This window comes from Aquarana catesbeiana, linkage group LG09 (genome assembly GCF_042186555.1).
Source record: "Aquarana catesbeiana isolate 2022-GZ linkage group LG09, ASM4218655v1, whole genome shotgun sequence".
In the NCBI taxonomy this organism is placed as follows: Eukaryota; Metazoa; Chordata; class Amphibia; order Anura; family Ranidae; genus Aquarana; species Aquarana catesbeiana.
In genome coordinates this window covers 181952184-181973154 of record NC_133332.1, presented here as the reverse complement: position 1 = coordinate 181973154, position 20971 = coordinate 181952184, and the positions used below count along the sequence as shown (strand labels likewise).

The window sequence follows — 20971 nt, the reverse complement described above, 5'->3', positions numbered from 1 at the left end:
AGCAGGTCATATCCTATTTTTCTCATACGAAAACTGCACACAAACAAAAATCGTTCTGTTTATGTACGAGATAAGTTTTGCCGTTTGTGCCTTCGGAAGTTTTTTGTTTGTAAGTCAGAATTGGATGCCAAAAGTTGTGAATTCACTATACCAAATTTGAAGTAATTGTTCCTCGTACATAATTTTTTTTTCTGATTCTCTCATAGTGTGTACCCTACTTGAAAGGTCAGATTTTGGCCTTAACCTTTTTTTTTTTTTTTCAAAGGCCTTTGGCTTTACTATCCTGTGTGTGTGTGTGTGTGTGTGTGTGTGTGTGTGTGTGTGTGTGTGTGTGTGTGTGTGTGTGTGTATATATTATTTATTAAAAAAATAACGAGTTCAGGGAGTATCCCGTATGAACCCTCCCTTGGGAGCAACATGTTGTTTTTTTTTTTTTTTCTCTGGCATCTCATCTTGGCTTTTCTCTGCCATTCAAACCTATCGGGGATATTCTATTAGAGGATCTCCCATGCAAAGTAGCCTTTTTGGTCAACAGTCTCTTAACTGTCTGCCCTTTCCTATAAAGAGCCTCTCCTCATACTTCAGAATGACAAGGCTGTCTTTTGCCCAGGGCCATCCTTTCAAACATGGTCCAATCTATCCACCTCAACAAAGACATTGCCTTCCCATCCTTATGCCCTGCTCCCGAGCATCCAGAGTAAATCTATCTACATTGCTTTTTTTGTAGTCATTAGAGTGTTTTCTGAGGCTACTGCTCCCATCATAGTTTGGTTGAAAAACTTGTTTTTCCCTGCTAAGCTTTTGATACTTTCCTTTTTATTTTGTGTCTCTGTAAATAAGCGTATTATACTGAATTGTCAGTGTATTTGCTCATTTTATTTAATGTACTTTTTTTTTTTTTTTTTTTTTTTTGAATCTGTACTCACTAATCTGTTCTATACAAGCTTAAGAAAAGTATCGTAATATGGAAATACGGACACTTATTTTGAGCACAGTTCCTGCATCCTCTTGCCTCTGGTGCCTTTCTGTTGAGGGGCCATTAAAGTGGTTGTAAACTTGAATCTTTGACTTTTTTACGTATAGGTAAGCCTATGATGAGGCTTACCTATAGGTACTGTAAATATCTCCTAAACGTGCATCGTTTAGGAGATATTTACTATATATGCAGCCGATGACATTGGCGCATGCCCTTTGAAGGACCGGCCACCTGGGCTGTTCCTTCAGAATCCTGTGCTGTAAACAGCGGCTCCTCTGCGCATGCGCGGGAGTGACGTCATCCGACGGCTAGTTGTGTGACTGGCTGGAATCTGTGGACCCGGAAGGAAGACGGCAGCGCTTCACTGGAATGCTTAGTTTTCAGGTAGATTTCATGTAATTTGCTAGTATGTTATACATACTAGCACATAATGCTTTACCTTGACGGTCAGAAAAAAAAAGGCACCCAGCGGTTTACTAATGCATCTCAAGAGCCCAAAAAGTTGTAGCAATCTAAGCCTGCCATACATGGATCGAAATTTGACCAGTTCAGCAAAGACCGGCTGAAATTCAATCCACCTATGGGCAGGCTGATTTTAACCAAGTTGATCAATGTAATAAAAATAGCCTTTTGGGGGTTTTTACATGCGATTATTGCCGGTGGCTATGGCTGTTAGCATTAATCATTGTGTTCCTGCATTCCCCACCTGCTTTGGGAGGCTTTCTAATCCATGGTGAAAGGAAAGAAGATGTAATTATCTATGGGCTGCTCTAGTGTGCAAATCCCTGTGGTATACGTGAAGAGACGTACTTGTAATAACATTATGTTGCCTGTTTGCAAGCAAGTACAGGTATAATCTCATTTGAGGGAAAATGGACTTTGTTTTTGCATTTGTATCGTACTACATGCATTATTAGTAAAATTGAAATGTGTTAACAGACAAGGTTCTTTATTATATTTTTTATTTTTTTTTTATTGTCTAGCTTTTCAATGAGATGATCCAGGAGCATAGTTATAACTTTGATCGATCATCGCCAACGTTCAGTGGTATAAAAGAGCTTGCAAGACGTTTTGCTTTAACCTTTGGACTCGATCAGCTTAAAACAAGAGAAGCCATTGCAATGTTGCACAAGTAATTACACTTTTTGGTTTTAGTGCTATTGATTGATGAACGGTAATGTTATTCTTGCAACAATATAAAGGAATTTATTGCAGCCATGGACAGATTTGTTTGTACCTTTACAGCTCTTTGAAAAAATGCTTCATCCCCTCCTGAAAAGCAATTATCTTATGCATACCTGCATGTCTTTGGTATATCCTGGATTAAGCAGAGTGTTAAAAGCTGTAGATTTACTAAAAAAAATTAGATACACCTGTGCTGTTATCAATAAGCTATAAAGTCACAGTATTACACTTTTACATTAGGAGCGCCTGAAACATCCCTGTGAAATTACTAAAACACAGAAATAATCAATTGATAACTGTGTAGCGCTTCCTATAACAATTCATCAATTAAAATATCCCTTACCCCGCACTCCTGTGCTCTCCTCCCCCTTCTTCCCTTTTCTCCTCCTTCCTCTCCCAATTTCTCTTGCTTTTCCTTTTCTTCCATTCCTCTGCCCCTTTGTTTTGTTTTTAATGTGGTGATTAGGCTTTTTCTTTTGTTTGTCTTTTAAATTGTTAGTCTTCATTATTGCTATACCACATGTGAAGTTCCTGACTGTGGTTGCTTTTCAGAGGCTTGGATTCATATGCTACATGGTGCAATTTTCATTCACCTGTCCCTTTAAATCTTTTGAGTGGTTTACTTAAACCAACATTGAGACTGCTGATGATGGTACATATTCCCCTGCCAGCTGCAGACCCCCACCTCCATGATTAAGCCAGAGGGTGGGGCAAAACACTTTGTGGGTGTGGCTTCAATGAATAGAGCTGAGGCTGCTATTGCTTCCTGTTTCTACAATCTGCTTTGGGTCTGGATGAACCTCTCCCCAGCCTACATCCTCACTAGTTAGCGGCATCCAATTCATTGGACCTGGTCAGCCTGAGCAGGGCCTCCCCATAGCATTTATTGTGGATCACAGTGTTGGTTGCTTAGTTATGTTAGAGGAAGTACATCAACCATTTTAGAGTTTTTAAATATTGACACCTTTTAAAATAAAAAGGTAACAAATAAAATAGGCAAGCATAGAAACTGGGGGGGGGGGGGGGATTGTCTGGTACTGTAAAAAAGAACTTAGGAGGCTGAAAAGGTGTGTGTGTGTTTTTTTTTTTTTTGTTTTTGTTTTTTTTATATAGCAGTGATTCACTTACTACCACATGCTTTTTAATGACCTTGTATTGATGCTAAAATGTCAGGCTAGTAAAACTGTCAAGAATCAATTGCGTTTCAGATTGCATCGTCTGCTATTAATAATGTGAAAATTTTTTTCAGGGATGGTATTGAATTTGCCTTTAAAGAGCCAAGCCCACAAGGAGAAGTTCATCCACCACTAAACATGGCCTTCCTTGATATTTTGAGTGAGTTCTCTTCGAAACTGTTAAGACAGGACAAGAAAACAGTGTAAGTATTTATTAGAACCTCTGCATTCTAAACAGAGGCTTCCCCTGACTTGTGTAATAATTACCTTTTTAAGTAGTAATAAATTATTTAGGGAGCAGTTTTATGAATGCTTTGCCAGTGTAACTTAAATTTATCACCTGTTATATATATGATGTGTAGCATGTCTGTTCTCTAGACCTGTATCATACAGGTGATGACTATGAACACAAGTAGAGGAGTGGAGCGAACCAAAGCAATTGCATAATTGTGTTGCTAAGCCTGTAGAATGTTCAAGAGAACTTTTTTGATACAATTTGCCTGTGTCACTTTCCCATTTAGGCTTATATACGTCATTTGTTTGTTTTTAAATTGGCATTGAGGATTTTCTTTTCGTTTTTAGATATGCATACCTGGAAAAGTTCATGACATTTCAAATGTCCCTTCGACGAGAAGATGTCTGGTTACCACTGATGTCTTACCGAAACTCCTTATTAGCTGGAGGTGACGATGACACTTTATCTGTTATGAGTGGAATGAGTGGTCGTGGTGGTTCTCTGAGGAGTAAAAAAGCAAAACCAGCAACCGGCAAACGGAAATTACCAGAAGGTATTCCTTTTGTTAATTTGTCAAATATGTAGTTTGTCTGCCATACGTTTTGTGTTCTTAAAGGTTATCTTTACTTTTGTTAAAGCTGAAGAGAGTAGTAGCAGTGATAGCATGTGGCTAAGTCGGGAGCAGACAATGAATACTCCAGTCATGATGCAAGCACCACAGCTCACATCCACGATTATGAGAGATCCCAAGAGATTGAGGCCGGAAGAGAGTTATATGCCAGTTTATCCAATGCAGCATGAGCACCACCAACACCCTATTGATTACAAGTAGGAGTTTATGTTTTTTACTTTGATCGAATTTCAGGGCATGCAGAATGTAATAAAAACCAAGGATAATAACATTCTTAAACTTTTAATGTGTTCAGTACGCAGGTAACGTGGATGCTTGCTCAGCGACAGCAGGAAGAAGCTGCAAGGCAACAGCAAGAGAGAGCAGCTATGAACTTTGTGAAGTTGAGGACTAATCTACAGCAAGCCATGTAAGAAAATATGTATACATTGCCTTATCATGCTAGGTTTTTAATCCGTTGACTAAAATTCGGTCTATTGAATAAAATTTCTAGCAAAAGCCTGCATATTACAGAAAGTAATGTTATAGTTTAGAATAAAATATTTCTTTCAATAGATTTTTATTAAATGTATCAAAGACAACATTTCGACACAGTTACAGAAAAACTTGTGGAGACATAAAAGAATGTTAATAAAAAATGACAGCTGCCAAATACTCTGTATTATATATCAAAATCCCACATGTTCCTAGTAGAGTGTCTATCTCATCCTCATAAAAGGGAGGAAGATATGACCCCCCCCCCCCCCAAGCACCCCTCAAGGGATCTAGCTGTGCCGGGAGAGGGGGTCAGCACCCCCTAAAGATGGTAGATTAAGAGATAGGATTGATATAGGTTTTAATATAAGACAGTTTCAAAATAGACCAGTATCAATTGCAGAGTGTATGTGGGGTGGTCGTCCTAGAGTCAGGTCAGGAAACCTAACCAGCTTAAAATAATTCGTAACAATTGTGACGTAAACCACAGGTGTGATGAAGACTGTGTCCATATTAAAAGGACGCAGGTACACTCCGTGTGATGGCAATAGATTAAAATATTTGTGTTAAATGCTTTTATGGTTTTAAAAATCTTTTCAGGAGATGACCGCATTAACCTACCTAACTTCACTTACTAAGTACATTTACTTGGTACTAAATGGTAAACAAAATCTTTAGTCCCCATGCACACAGGGCATTTTTACAGCTGCTTTTACCAGCGTCAGACATTTTTTCCTTTTTTTTTGCAGCTTAAAAACTCCTATCCATGTATAGCTTTGTACTCATGCACACACAGGCTTTTAGGAGCTATAATTGGCATGGGCATTTTTAAGCTGCAAAAAAAACCCCAGGGCCATCGCGTTCTGAGGACCGGTGTTACAGCTGTCAAAACATCTGACCCTGTTAAACGCTGCTTAACGCTGGATTTTTTGACATGTCAAAATCAATGGTTCCCTATGAGAGCCAACTTAACTAATCCGACTTTTAGCCCATTGGTTTGAATAGAAGTCGCATCCAAGTCAGTTCATTATTATATGACGATCCGACTTGTGGTGCGGCTTGAAGGGGCTCCTCAGGACAACAAAAAAAAAAAGACGTGGGGTCCCCCCAAGATCCTTCCAGAAAAGCGCATTTCAAAAAAGTTATAAATTGATTTGCATTTTAATGAGTGAAATAAGTATTTGATCCCTTCGCAAAACATAACACTTAGTACTTGGTCGCTAAACCTTTGTTGACAATCAGAGGTCAGACATTTCTTGTAGTTGTCCACCAGGTTTGCACACATCTCAGGAGGGAATTTGTCCCACTCGTCTTTGCAGATCCTCTCCAAGTGTTTAAGGTTTTGGGGCTGACGTTTGGTAACTCGAACCTTTAGCTCCCTCCACATATTTTCTATGGATTAAGGTCTGGAGACTGGGTAGGCCACTCCAGGACCATAATGTGCTTCTTCTTGAGCCACTCCACTCCTTTATTGCCTTGGCTGTGTGTTTTGGGTCATTGTCATGCTGTAATACGAATCCACAGCCCTTTTCAATGCCCCGACTGAGGGAATGAGGTTCTCGCCCATGATTTGACGGTACATGGCCCCATCCATCGTCCCTTTAATGCAGTGAAGTTGTCCTGTCCCCTTATCAGAAAAACACCCCCAAAGCATAATGTTTTCACCTCCATGTTTGAGGGTGAGGATGGTGGTGTTGGGGTCATAGGCAGCACTCCTCCCAAACATGGCAAGTTGAGTTGATGCCAAAGAACTTGGTTTTGGCCTCATCTGACCACAACACTTTCTCCCAGTTCTCCTTTAAATCATGCAGATGTTCATTAGCAAACTTCAGACGGGCCTGTACATGTGCTTTCTTGAGCAGAGGGACCTTGCGGGCGCCTGCAGGATTTCTGTTCTTCACGGCGTAGTATGTTACCAATTGTTTTCTTGGTGACTATGGTCCAGCTGCCTTGAGATTATTGAAAAGATTCTCCCATGTAGTTCTGGACTGATTCCTAACGGTTCTCATGATCATTGAGACTCCATGAAGTGAGATCTTGCATGGAGCCCCAGACCAAGGAAGATTGTCAGTTATTTTGTGTTTCTTCTATTTGCGAATAATCACACCAACTGTTGTTACCCTCTAACCAAGCTGCTTGGCGATTGGTCTTGTAGCCCATTCCAGCCTTGTTAGGGCTACAATCTTGTCCCTGACATCCTTGGGCAGCTCTTTGGCCTTGGCCATAGTGGAGAGATTGGAATCTGATTGCTTCTGTGGACATGTGTCTTTTATACAGGTAACAAGCTGAGATTAGGAGCACTCTCTTTAAGACAGGCTGCGTGTGTGTGTTATTTGATACAAAAGAAGCTGTCGTTGATCGGCCAGTTTGTGAAAGGGTTCTTCTTTTACTATGGGCTTGCCTTCTACTTTTATTTAATTTGCAAGCTGGCCTCTAGGGTGACCCTCCTCTTTATTTTACATATTGTGCTGTATTTTAGCAAATGTTTCAGGAGCTGGGCACTGTTTGTGTCAAGGCTGCCATTTTAAATTCCTTTCTTCATTCCTCTTCTTTCAGGCTTGATGATGCAGCATTGTGAAAAGGAAGAGCACTTTCACTAATCAGCATCTTCCTGTGTTTGTTTATTTTTTTTTTTTTTTCCCTATGTTGGATCTCTGGTGAAGCCGTTTTCTCACAGAGAGCACTTCATGCAGTCTTGTCTCTGCAGTGACAGTGGTCATTTTCCTTTGCCTGATATTTTTCCTAGTACTTCCTAAGCTCAACGGGTCCGGGGTTACCACATTTTTCTAAATTTTCCAGCACGTCTGTTGCCAAGGCTTTGCAATCAGGGCTAAATTTGGCGAATATGCAAGGTCAGGGCAGGGAAGGATTGTGCCTTCTGCGTTACCACAGATCCCAATTGGTTTCACCTGTGCGATCGATCATTTCTAAGGACTGGTTAACACTTGTGCGAATAAAAAAAATTCAGGTTAAAAACTCATATGGAAGCATCTGCTTAGTGAATGGTGTCAGTAGTTTTTTTTTTGTTTTTTTTTTTTTTGTTTTTTTTTTTTTGTTTTTATTACAATTTTTTTAAACGGCCCTGTTGGGAGGCTTTGGTGAAATATCAGGGGCCTAAACAGACCCCTGAAGTCTCACTTTTGAGACAAAGGGCCTGAGGAAGCACTCAGCTGCACTGCAGATGAATGAACAGGGGACAGAGGCCCTCAATACCTTCAGGTCATCAATGATTTGTTTGTTTTGCTGTCAGCAATAACTATTATCAATTTGTGACTCTTACCCTTGGCCTTGTTTAGCTATTATTGAGAGTATTGAAGAAGATCTTTGAACCAGTTGTGGGCATTTATCGGTTCCAAAGATTTCCAGTGATCAGATAATTGGGCAATCTGTTACTGCGAGAACATGCCTCTCTGTTCTTTTGGACTTCGATATGTCAATCACATTGTAGACCTTGGAGGACCTCAGATTGATCCTGAACATTGGAAAGGCATCTCTGATTTGTTTTGCCTTTTTTATAAGTTTTTAGGTTTCTTCTGCATACTCTTCAGGGCAAAGTTTTTCTGCCCCAGGTGAAGTTGTCAAAACTGCACAGTCAAATTCAAGAAATTCACTCCCAGTGTTGATTTTCTCTGTTGTGTAGCAAGAACTGATGGTATTCACCTTCAGCCTGGGTTCACACTGCTGCACTGCGATGTGGTGTGAATTTCATTCGGGTTTTTGTCCAGGGTGAAGTGCGAATTTAAGTTGTGATTTGCGTTGTGGAGGTGTGAACAAATTTGCATCACACCCTAGATCTGTCTTCCAATTCTCTAAATGAAAATGTAGATTTTCGCTACACGTGTTGCATATCACGGCACACAGAGTAGAAGCTTCTCCCCGTTAACGGTGTCTGCTTTCAGAAGCTGTAATGTTTTTGGGGTTTTAAGTCCTCTTTAGATGTAAAATGATTATTTTAAATATGTGCGCAAAAATTATTTTAAAAAATATGTGCACTGCTTCTAAGAACTCGGCAATCAAAGACCACTGATTGCTCAGTTTTCGGTCTTCAATGAGCAGAGAGCCAGTGACTGTCAGGTCAGGCATTTGGATGGTTCCCGACTTTAAAGTCTGTTTTCTCCATAGTCTGGACTGGCTCAGTGACGTCAGCCGACAACAGACTTTAGCATGCTGTTGGCTAAATATGGGTCAGAGGAGTGCATAACTAAGTGCACTCCTGTGTGTTGTAAATTGCTTCCAGCATTGTTCGGATTTCTTCTTGCTGGAGGCTGCCATTTTGCTGAAGCCCAGAGCTCTTCAACAGCAATAAGTCTTTAGGCTGTAAGCCTCCTACAAATTTGGCACAGCCTAAAAAAAAAAAAAATAGAGAGCAACTGAGCATGTGCAGAGCAGGGTGAAACTGTGTATTACTGGATTTTTAACAGTATATGCACTTTTTTGCAATGTTTTACATAGCTTTACCTGCAAAAGGGGCCAGCATAAAGTAAACTAGCAGGAGTTTATTTTCTGAATAAAGTTCCACTTTAAGGTCTTAATGATCGTGATCCTATATTTACACGGTTGAATTTTTTTTTTTCTCCCCTTAATCAGACGGCGCAATCCAGGTTTAATGGAAGATGATGAAGAGCCTATTGTTGAGGATGTCATGATGTCTTCAGAGGGACGAATTGAAGATCTTAATGAGGGCATGGACTTTGACACAATGGATATAGACTTGGTAAGTAGAGAGCGTTCACTGTTTGTATATGTAAAAGTATGTATAAGGTCAAGTGTTTATCTTTTAGTGACAAAATCCCCAATTGTAGTTTCCATAATGTTTTTTTTTTTTTTCTCTTATAAGTTGACCAATTTTTCATGCTGTTGTATTACATTGTGCACTGTGGGGAGGAGCAGAAGCAATAGAAGACAGTGGGATTAGTTTAAAAGGCAGCAGTATGCCCTTACTGTCGCCATACCACGGTTTTAAAAAATGAAGACACCTTGGCACATTTATAAAGCATGTGAATTTATGAAGCAAAGTGCTTCTCAAATGTGCTTGAGGGCTGATTCACTAGCAGCAGAGTGGGGAACAAAAAAAAAAAAACTGTCAAGAGAACGCATTAAAGCGTTAACCCCCCCCCCCCCCCCCCTTAAAAAAAAATCCTGCTCCTTTAACCGCTTCAGCCACGGAAGATTTGGCTGCTGAATGAGCAGGCCATTTTTTGCGATTCGGCACTGCGTCGCTTTAACTGACAAGTGCGCAGACGTGCGGCGCTGCACCCAAACAAAATTGATGTTCCTTTTTTTCCCACAAATAGTTTTCTTCTGCAGTTTTTTATTTTTTGCGTTCTAAACAAAAAAGAGCGACAATTTTGGGGAAAAAAACAAAACACAATATTTTGTACTTTTTGCTATAATAAATATCCCCATTTTTTTTTTAAAAAAGAAGCAAATTTTTTCTCAGTTTAGGCTGATATGTATTCTACATGTTTTTGGTAATAAAAATCACAGTAAGTGTATATTGATTGGTTTGCGCAAAAGTTATAGCGTCTACAAAATAGGGGATAAATTTATAGCATTTTTATTATTATTATTTATTACTAGTAATGGCGGCGATCTACGATTTTTATCGGGACTGCGACTTTATGGCGGACACATCGGACACTTTTGACACATTTTTGGGACCATTGGCATTTATTCAGCGATCAGTGCTATAAAAATGCACTGATTACTGTAAAAATGTCACTGGCAGGGAAGGGGTTAACACTAGGGGGCGATCAAGGGGTTAACTGTGTTCCCTCTCTGTGTTCTAACTGAAGGGGGGAATGGGACTGTCTAGGGGAGATGACAGATCGCTGTTCATACTTTTGTATGAACACACGATCAGTCTCTTCTCCCCTCAGAGAACCGGGATCTGTGTGTTTACACACACAGATCCCGGTTCTCGGTGTGCCGCGATCGCAGGAGCCCGTTGGTGATCGCGCCCACCGGGCACTCGCATCGGCTCCAGGGGCGAGCACCCATAGTGGCCACAGGGCAAAGCGATATAACATAACGTCGCTTCGCCCAGCTGTGCCATTCTGCCGCAGTGAAACTGCGGCGGCTGGTCGGCAGGTGGTTAAAGTATGTTATATGACACAGTGCTTGTCCTGTGTCATTTGGCCACCTGTAACACCTAAAAAAAAAAAAAAAAAACGTGGCTGATCCTGCCAGTTTCTCCCCACCCCTCTGTAAACTGACCATGGTGTATCATGGCTGCTGAGCCCTAAAACTGTGGTCAGTTTGTGTGCCTCTGTCATCAGCAGCCTGCTATCTGCTCTCCTCTCTGCACCTGTGTCCTCCTCCCTCCCCTCTGTCTGTGTGTGAGCCGCCCCTCCCCCATCCTGCTGCTCTCATAACACTAACCTGTATACAGCATCAGCACTGCCTCCTATTGCAGTGCCCCCTCTGTGAATGATTTATAAATATAAATGCTGTAAATACCTCATTTCACAGCCGAGGTTGCGATCACATGACCAGCCAGCTCTCCTCCAGACTGACATCAGCAGGGGAATCTCAGCCCCTCCCGCTGCATTTCTTAGAGCAGGAAAGGAGAAAGCTGGCCAATCATGTGATCGCAATCTCGGCAGTGAAATTAGGTATGAGCATTTATTTTTATAAATTACACACAGAGGGGGATACTACAATAGGAGGCAATGCTGATGGTGTATACAGGCTAGAGTGGCTTAACAACCACTTTAACTTTATCTGTTTTTCATGTGACCTGCCTCTTCAATCAGTGAGTTCTCTCTGCTGCTTTAGGCAGAGAGAACTCCCCAACAGATCGCAAGCTCCTTAACGTGGCTTACATATTATGAATAGGCTTTAAAAGGCAGGTTGTGGTGTATAGCAAATAGCTGTATCACCTCTCTGTTATCTGGATATGTAGGAACCAGTGATGTATGCTTTTAATTTTTTTTTTTCCTCAGGGTTTAGATTAATATTTTAACAGGACTCCAGGCAGATTTAAACGATTAACATACAGTGGGGACGGAAAGTATTCAGACCCCCTTACATTTTTCACTCTTTGTTATATTGCAGCCATTTGCTAAAATCATTTAAGTTCATTTTTTCCTCATTAATGTACACACAGCACCCCATATTGACATAAAAACACAGAATTGTTGACATTTTTGCAGATTTATTAAAAAAGAAAAACTGAAATATCACATGGTCCTAAGTATTCTCAGACCCTTTGCTGTGACACTCATATATTTAACTCAGGTTCTGTCCATTTCTTCTGATCATCCTTGAGATGGTTCTACACCTTCATTTGAGTCCAGCTTTGTTTGATTATACTTATTGGACTTGATTAGGAAAGCCACACACCTGTCTATATAAGACATTACAGCTCACAGTGCATGTCAGAGCAAATGAGAATCACGAGGTCAAAGGAACTGCCTGATGAGCTCAGAGACAGAATTGTGGCAAGGCACAGATCTGGCCAAGGTTACAAAAAAAATTCAGCTGCACTTAAGGTTCCTAAGAGCACAGTGGCCTCCATAATCCTTAAATTGAAGACGTTTTGGATGACCAGAACCCTTCCTAGAGCTGGCCGTCCGGCCAAACTGAGCTATCGGGGGAGAAGAGCTTTGGTGAGAGAGGTAAAGAAGAACCCAAAGATCACTGAGGCTGGACTCCAGAGATGCAGTCGGGAGATGGGAGAAAGTTGTAGAAAGTCAACCATCACTGCAGCCCTCCACCAGTCGGGGCTTTATGGCAGAGTGGCCCAACGGAAGCCTCTCCTCAGTGCAAGACACATGAAAGCCCGCATGGAGTTTGCTAAAAAAAAAAACACCTGAAGGACTCCAAGATGGTGAGAAATAAGACTCTCTGATCTGATGAGACCAAGATAGAACTTTTTGGCCTTAATTCTTAGCGGTATGTGTGGAGAAAACCAGGTACTGCTCATCACCTGTCCAATACAGTCCCTACAGTGAAGCATGGTGGTGGCAGCATCATGCTGTGGGGGGTGTTTTTCAGCTGCAGGGACAGGATGACTGGTTACAATCGAGGGAAAGATGAATGTGGCCAAGTACAGGGATATCCTGGACGAAAACCTTCTCCAGAGTGCTCAGGACCTCAGACTGGGCTGAAGGTTTACCTTCCAACAAGACAATCACCCTAAAGCACACAGCTAAAATAACGAAGGAGTGGCTTCACAACAACTCCATGACTGTTCTTGAATGGCCCAGCCAGAGCCCTGACTTAAACCCAATTGAGCATCTCTGGAGAGACCTAAAAATGGCTGTCCACCAACGTTTACCATCCAACCTGACAGAACTGGAGAGGATCTGCAAGGAGAAATGGCTGAGGATCCCCACATCCAGGTGTGAAAAACCTTGTTGCATCTTTACCAAAAAGACTCATGGCTGTATTAGATCAAAAGGGTGCTTCTACTAAATACTGAGCAAAGGGTCTGAATACTTAGGACCATGTGATATTTCAATTTTTCTTTTTTAATTAATCTACAAAAATGTCAACAATCTGTGTTTTTCTGTCAATATGGGGTGCTGTGTGTACATTAATGAGGAAAAAAATGAACTCAAATGATTTTAGCAAATGGCTGCAATATAACAGAGTGAAAAATGTAAGGGGGTCTGAGTACTTTCTGTCCCCACTGTATATGCCTTTTTAATTCTGTCAGTGGAAAATACCTGGCATTTGTCTTTATTTCCTTCTTGTAGTCCTTTTTTATAGCAGAACTCAAACTAGGTGAGAACATTTAAGAATTCTGAGTCATTCTGGTTTGCTATATGTGCATTTGCAATTAGGAGAAAAGAGGACACCCTCAGTCTGCTCTTTTTATTAAGTTGCAAACTAAGATCAGCAAAAGTGTAACTTCAACAGGGATCACAAACGAACAAAAATTTCCCAGCACACTTACCAGCTTGCCCGCAAAAACAAATTGTTCCTGTGTAACAGTTCACGTTAAAAACAGGGTTTCATTTGCAAATATATGTGTAAGACACAGTGCCTACGTCAAGGCACCTCTGTATACTGCAGTTCTAACTACAGTTTTGGGAGTCTCGAAGTTGGAGTACATATAGTAGTGGATAGAAGGGCACGTTTGCCTGGAGGAGCTCACCCTTCCTTAAAGGCACAGGGATGCATGGTACTCCCAGCAAGAGCACAATAGCAGCTGAAGGTATCCAGTGTGTTCCCGCATTAAATTCAACCAATTGCACAAACAAGTGGCAACCACCCCAACCTATAACGAGTCTGGACGTTGGCACTGTGGCTTACACATATTTGCAAACTAAACCCTCTGTTTTGTTAGGAACAATTTTTTTTTTTTTTGCATGCTAGCTGGTTAGTGTGCTGGGAAATTTGTTTAATGTGCGTTGCCCTTCCATGTTCACTTTCCTGCAAGGGCTAGTTATAGATTGGGGTGGATGCCACTTGTTTGTACCTTCAATAGAGCAAGTGATGTGTCTAGCCCAGGGATGGGCAACCTCGGCACTCCAAACTACGAATACCATCAAGCCTGTGCCTCTAGGAGTCATGCCTGTGATTGTCGGGGTCTTGCAATGTCTCGTGGGACTTGTAATTTTACCACAGCTGGAGGGCCAAGGTTGCCTACGCATGGTCTACCCTGTGCTGGGCTGTGTAAATCTCAAGACTTGCTGGACAAAATAAACAATCCTTTGGCAGATAACTGCTTCCATATGTGTCTTTCAGCTGAACACATTACAACAGTACATTTTAATACAGGAAAGAACATTTAACTACATTAATCAAATGTAGCTTTGTGAAGAAAGTTTTGTACTTTTTATTTTTATTTTTTTTTTATATTTTATCCTGTGGACTGCACAGCCCTCCTTCACTGCCCTCTCCCTCAGAGAATGTGTACTACTGTTAAGCGGATGGGCAGTGCCTGATGTCACACACAGGAGGGACGTATATTCCCAATCTGTATTCCTGCCTAACATAGCCTGCACCTCTCCCCCATCTATAATCCATGCTGTCTGGGTCCTCTCTCCTGTCTTGTAGCTGCTCTCCATCTTGATTAGCGATCCAACGTGTGCTTGATTCTGACAGTCTGCAGCCCTTTCCCACCTCAATCACCTGCAATTCAGCTGTCATGTCCCTACAATCCACTCTGTTGGGTAACAATATGTGCCCCACTGTTTGTTCTTTATTTAAAAAAATTTGAGCGGGAGGTGCCCTGAAATAAGGTAACATAGGTAAACAAGGCATTTCCCTGTTCTGCCTAGCAAAATAACAGAGATCCACTGCTCCCTGTCATCAGGAGCAGTGATCTCTGTCATGTTGTAGTGGGCCCACCCCCCCTACAGTTAGAACACACCTAGGGAACACATTAAACCCTTTGATTGCCCCCTAGTGTTTAACCCCTTCCCTGCCAGTGTCATTTATACAGTAAATCAGTGCATTTTTATAGCACAGATCACTGTATAAATGTCAATAGTCCAAAAATAGTGTTAGGTGTCCGATCTGTCCGCCGCAATCGCTGCCATTACTAATAAAAAAAAAAAAAAAAAATTAATAAAAATGCCATAAATCTATCCCCTTTTTTGTAGACACTAAAGCTTTTGTGCAAACCGATCAATATACGCTTATTGCAATATTTTTGAAAAAAAAAATGTAGAATACATATCGGCCTAAACTGAGGAAGAAATTAGTTTTTTTATATATTTTTTGGGGATATTTATTATAACAAAAAGTAAAAAATATTGCTTTTTTTTTTTCAAAATTGACCCTTTTTTTTGTTTATAGCGGAAAAAATTAACACCGCAAAGGTGATCAATTACCATCAAAAGAAAGCTCTATTTGTGGGGAAAAAAAGATATCAATTTTGTTTTGGGTGCAATTGTCAGTTAAAGCGACGCAGTGCCGCAGGAATGTCAGTAAGGGGCTAAATCCTTCCGGGGCTGAAGTGGTTAAATAAAGAACATGCAGTGGGGCACATATTGTTACCGAACAGAGTGGATTGTAGGGACATTACACCATTAGAAAAGCGGGCGAGAGGATGGTGGAGAGGACAGAGGAGAGCTGCGGATGACAAAGGTACGTAAGCTGACCACGGTGTCGGGGCTCAGCAGCCATGATAAACTGTGGTCTGTTTACTGGGAGGGAAGGCAGGATCAGCCAGATATTTCAGGTGATCAAAAGGGCCAAATTACACAGCACAAGCAATGCTTTAAAAGGAACAGGATCAATTTTTATTTTTTTTAGAGTTACAAACACTTTAAAGTCCTGCAGCGGCTCCCCTCCTCACACAGTGTTCTAACTACACTCCAGCTGACAGTCTGGGCATTCTGCAGCCTTCCCTAACCTTCTTTTGATATGGCTGTTATAACTCTTCCTGCAGCCGTTTTCGCTCACATTAGCACAAACTTTCTACAGCTTACAGCTGCTACTCCACTGATCCTCATCCATCTGGTAGGTGTCTTATTATGGCAGCTCAACCCCTTCCCGCCGAGCGTAAGCAGATGTGCGTACTCAGCTTTCGGGGGTTATACCGGGATGATGCCCGCAGCTGCAGGCATCATCCCGGTACTGTTTTTTAGAGCCGGCTATCCAGGTATAACAACCGAGGCGGCTAAAAGCCGCTTAGCTGTTATACCGGAGGAGCGGGAGGGGACGTCCTCCCCTCCCACCGCTCTTACCGGGCCTCCCGTTCCATTGGGAGGCCCGATCACCAATCCGCTGCCTCCGGCGGCTAGTAACAGTCTGGAACGAAGCCGTGAGAGGCTTCGTTCAAGCCTCCTAATTGCAAACACGGAAGTGACGTCATGATAGCGATCTGAATACTTTGAAGTGCAAAGGAGGGATCAGGGGTCTTTTAGACCCCCCAATCCCTCCATAAAGAGTACCTGTCACCACCTATTACTGTCACAAGGGATGTTTACATTCCTTGTGACAGCAATAAAAGTGATCAAAATTTTTTTTTTAAAACACAATTTATTAATATAAAAATAAATAGGGTAAAAAAAAAATGTTGAAAGCGAGCTTGCGCAGCAAAGAAAACGCATACAGAAGTCGCACCCGCATATGTAAACGGTGTTCAAATCACACATGTGAGGTATCGCCACGATCATCAGAGCAAGAGCAGTAATTCTAGCACTAGATTTCCTCTGTAACTCTAACCTGGTAACAGTAAATAAAATTTAAAGCGTCACCTATGGAGATTTTTAGGTGCCGTAGTTTGTCGCCATTCCACGAGTGCGTGCAATTATAAAGCGTGACATGTTTGGTATCTATTTACTCGGCGTAACATCATCTTTCACATTATACAAAAAAATTGGGCTAACTTTACTGTTTGGTTTTTTTAAATTCATGAAAGTGTCCCTTTTCACAACAAGTTGCGTTTAAAACACCGCTGCACAAATACCGTGTGATATAAAACGTTGCAACAATCGCCATTTTATTCTCTAGATTCTCTGCTAAAAAATATATATCATGTTTGGGGGTTCTAAGTAATTTTCTAGCAAAAAATACGGATTTTAATTTGTAAACACCAAATGTCACAAATAGGCTTAGTCATGAAAGAGTTAAACACTATGGGGAAGAACATTCCCCATCTTTGTGCGCTGTAATTTTGATAGTGAGGCTCTGCTCTCAACCAACAGAATAGGGGCTGGGAGAGGGCATGTCATCCAACTGACTACAGTAGGTATGTCACCTTGTATCTCCTAGCAGCTGATCAAGGGACATAAACTGACCACACAAGGATGTATCTACCTCTGTGCCATGCATGGTCAGTTTGAAACTGGAATTCACAAAATCACCAGGTGTTTTGTAGCAACCTGCTTAAAAAAAAAAAAAAAGTTACAAGGCAATACTCATTAAGCAGTATGTATATTTCAGTGCATATTAGTGTTTTTAATTTTAGAAGTAACAAACCATTTAAGTAGAGTTAAAATGGAATCTCCCCTATTCATTTAGTCTGTGTTATACTTGCCTGGTTTATATAATACTAATCATGACAATTGTTTCTCTTTCTTTAGCCTCCATCTAAAAACAGGAGAGAGAGAACAGAACTTAAACCTGATTACTTTGATCCTGCATCAATCATGGATGAATCTGTAAGCCTAAAATACATAATACCTGCCATATTAAAGATAATGAAATAACATAGCAAAGGCTTTGATTGCTCATTTGTCTGCGATCATAACTGGAAATTGACTTATCTTAACCTGTCATAGAACTTTAATATACTGTTGCTATCTTCCCAATGGATTTGCCACACTGCATAGTGCATTTTCTAGTAGTAATTATTAGACAGACAGATGTTGTGTAGCATAGATTTATTTTTTTAGTTTGTGGTCAATAGATGAGGTCAATTATCTGGCAGTGAATTTGACAACAATTATAAACTTGTGGAGTGTATTGAAGCTGTAAACTCTGGGTATGTTTTTGAGGCCTTAACATTACTGTCTATTCTCTTGGGGAATACAAATGAAAAGATCTCTGTCCTCCCAGAGATATTTGCTTAGGTTACCAGGTTAGACTGTCATGGTTTTTCAAACCTTGGTTTCATCGTTCTTGGCTTTTTAGAGGCATGTAGCCTTCCTTATGCTAGAAGCTTACCAGTAGAACCATATATGCATATAATAGCAATAAATGTGTTTATTGCATTAACTATTTTTTCGTTTTCAAAATAGGTTGACTTTTCTGTACTTTCTTATTTTCGTACAATTACTGTATCAAATTGTTTGAATGTACTTTCTCAATTTTACTTCAAAAAACTAAAACCGACACAAAATTAAATGTAAACACAAGAAAAGTTTGTTAGAACACCATTCACTTAGAAAAAACATTTTCCACGTTCATCGACTACATAGTTCTATATAACAAACACTTGATGGAAGCATATCACATCTTCATAGATTCAGATCGTTCTTCAATAACATATTCCATTGTTTTGTTTAAGTGGTTTGCTACCTTACAAACACTCTTCTTCCTTTTTTTTTTTTTTTTTTTTTTCCCCCTCTCTTTTTAATAATTTGAATTCATCATATCTGTCCACATCTCTTTCATACTCCTAACGCTCATTTTTTTTTCTCTCTAGGTTCTTGGGGTATCAATGTTTTAATACCAGTTCATCTATCAACTCTGTGGTGAAGTGTTTTTTTTAAATGGAAGAGGAAGTTTTTAATGACAAATTTGTGGTAGATACATTAAAATTCTGTACAGAATTTTCTCTAAGGAGAATTTGACATGCTTACCAAGATTAAGTGCATTGACGGGCAGTTTTGAATGCCTGAAAAATTATAAAGGACAAGTAAACAGTTTGAAAATAAGCTACATTGTACCATTTTGGAGAAAATAATTTTTTTATTTATGTATTTTAGTTTGTCCAGTTATAATGCATAGTTTTTCTTTTTTTTTTTAAATAATCAAACTCCCATTAACGAATAATGTTTGTTCTCTTAACTCCACACAAGAGCTGAAATCATAGCATTTATATTTATAATTCAGTATGGTTATGTATTAGTATCCTGTATTTTGCAAAATGTATAAACTCACAAATTAGACTGATCTCATTTAAAAAAACAAAACACTTTTTTTTTTTTTTTTTTTTTTTTTTTTTAAGATGTCAGTAGCCAAGACATTTTAATGTTATTTTAATAAAGGAGCCTTACACTTTACCTCCCCCCCCCCCAAAAAAAACCCTGTCAGTGGGTAATTTGCTCTAAGGATATCCAGACGTAACCATGCTTGCTCATTAATACCTTTTAAAGTTTGCTTGTCCTTTACCAAACTTGTAATGTTGTGAAATTCCTTCCAGTAGTGCCACTGTATTTTGTCTCCAAATAAAGAGAAGCTTATTGTAGTATGTTTGCATAAAAAAAAAAGAAAAAAAAAAAACTTTAAACAGAAATTATACAGCTTATTAGAGTGTGGGAATAGGGTTCTAAATTTTAAATAAAATGATATATAAATATATATATATAAATTGGTGCTGATTTTATAATTGCGCAGTTTGTTTAGTTTTTTCTTACTTTTAAATTCCAACTTAAATTGAGGTTTCAGAAATATATTGAAAGTTTTAACAATGTTTAAAAAATAGTTGAAGCGGTAATAATCGCTTTGAAATGATTTTTAAATTTGTATTTTATATTGTTTTATCTATTTGTCTTTGCAAGCAGTCTTCAGGTTAAGTATACTTCCAGCAGGTTACAGTACATTTCCTGTATTTTTAAATTAGTTGAGAAACTAAGCAACACATGGCTTTATTCTATAAAAGCTTTGATCTACTCTTCATCCTTCCTCCACAGCCAGTTGTCAATATTTGCCATCCACCCCAACTCATTTTGCCCAGCTTAGGCAGCTAGACATAAAAGTAAAATTTTAAGTTATATTTCATGTGTATATTTTTTTGTCAGTTGTCTTCATTTTTTTCCTCTGAGGTTTAAGTCATTCCATGCCTTATGCTTGCAATACACAAACTTCTCTTGTGTAAAAAAAAAAAAAAAAACAAAAAAAATACTGCTGTCAAATTGTGTAATGATCACCTTTAGGCTGAGGTAGCCAAAAACCATAAATTAACTAGAGACTTCTAAAATATAAGTTTTTTTAAACCTCACAGTCTAACACAGAACCTGGTCCGTCTTGATTCATGTTGCATTAATAATCATGTCTGAAATGACTGCCTATTCTTCCTTCACACCACTGCATTTAGTAGAACTGCTGAGAGGACTGTGTATATATGATTTTAAACTTAAGTCAGTTTCTTTCTTACTCTAGGCAGAGTATATCTTTGTGAAAGCAGTTCTTACAGCTTTGTTTTCAACCAGCTAAAATGTTTTATATATTTACCTAACCTGTTGTCCTCCACATTCTATTGTCCTCTGTACTGTTTTCTGATTTGTATTTATGTCTTGAGACAGTAACTTTTTGAATAAAAATAAACTACAGTATATGATTATGTTTTAATTCTATTTACTTTTCCTTTTTCAGCAATTCTATTTTTGCTTAAAAATAACTATTTGCTCCCTTCCTCTCTTACCCTTATTTGTGTGCCATAATTTTCTTTAAAGTAGTTACCCTTACATGTACCCACTGAATTGACTAGCCTTAGGTGATACACAGATGAAACCAATCCTCCCAGATATCTTCTACCTGTTTATCTTCAGCCCTCTCCCCTCTACAGCCTCCTAAAGCACACATTTAAGACAACATTTGTAAACTGAAGGAGGTGGGGGCATCTGATGTTTCACACTGCACATCATAGAGCACAGAGAGTGTAATCTGACGTGAGTGGAGGTAAATAACCCCCTAGGTTGCTGCCATCCCCCTGGGATTCTGAACTA

At 39.7% G+C, this 20971-nt stretch overlaps 1 protein-coding gene across 3 annotated transcripts in view; it reads left to right on the top strand.

The window, feature by feature from the left end:
* STAG2 (STAG2 cohesin complex component) overlaps positions 1–20578 on the top strand; it is a 192241-nt gene extending 171663 nt beyond the window's left edge. For all 3 annotated transcript variants that reach the window (XM_073599424.1, XM_073599421.1, XM_073599422.1), the window contains 8 exons: positions 1960–2108; positions 3411–3539; positions 3919–4124; positions 4210–4399; positions 4498–4611; positions 9264–9390; positions 17663–17740; positions 18727–20578. In XM_073599424.1, the coding sequence (XP_073455525.1) occupies positions 1960–2108; positions 3411–3539; positions 3919–4124; positions 4210–4399; positions 4498–4611; positions 9264–9390; positions 17663–17740; positions 18727–18750 (1017 nt within the window). In that variant the 3' untranslated portion in view covers positions 18751–20578. The remainder of the gene's footprint in view (positions 1–1959; positions 2109–3410; positions 3540–3918; positions 4125–4209; positions 4400–4497; positions 4612–9263; positions 9391–17662; positions 17741–18726) is intronic.
* Positions 20579–20971: the final 393 nt, after the last annotated feature.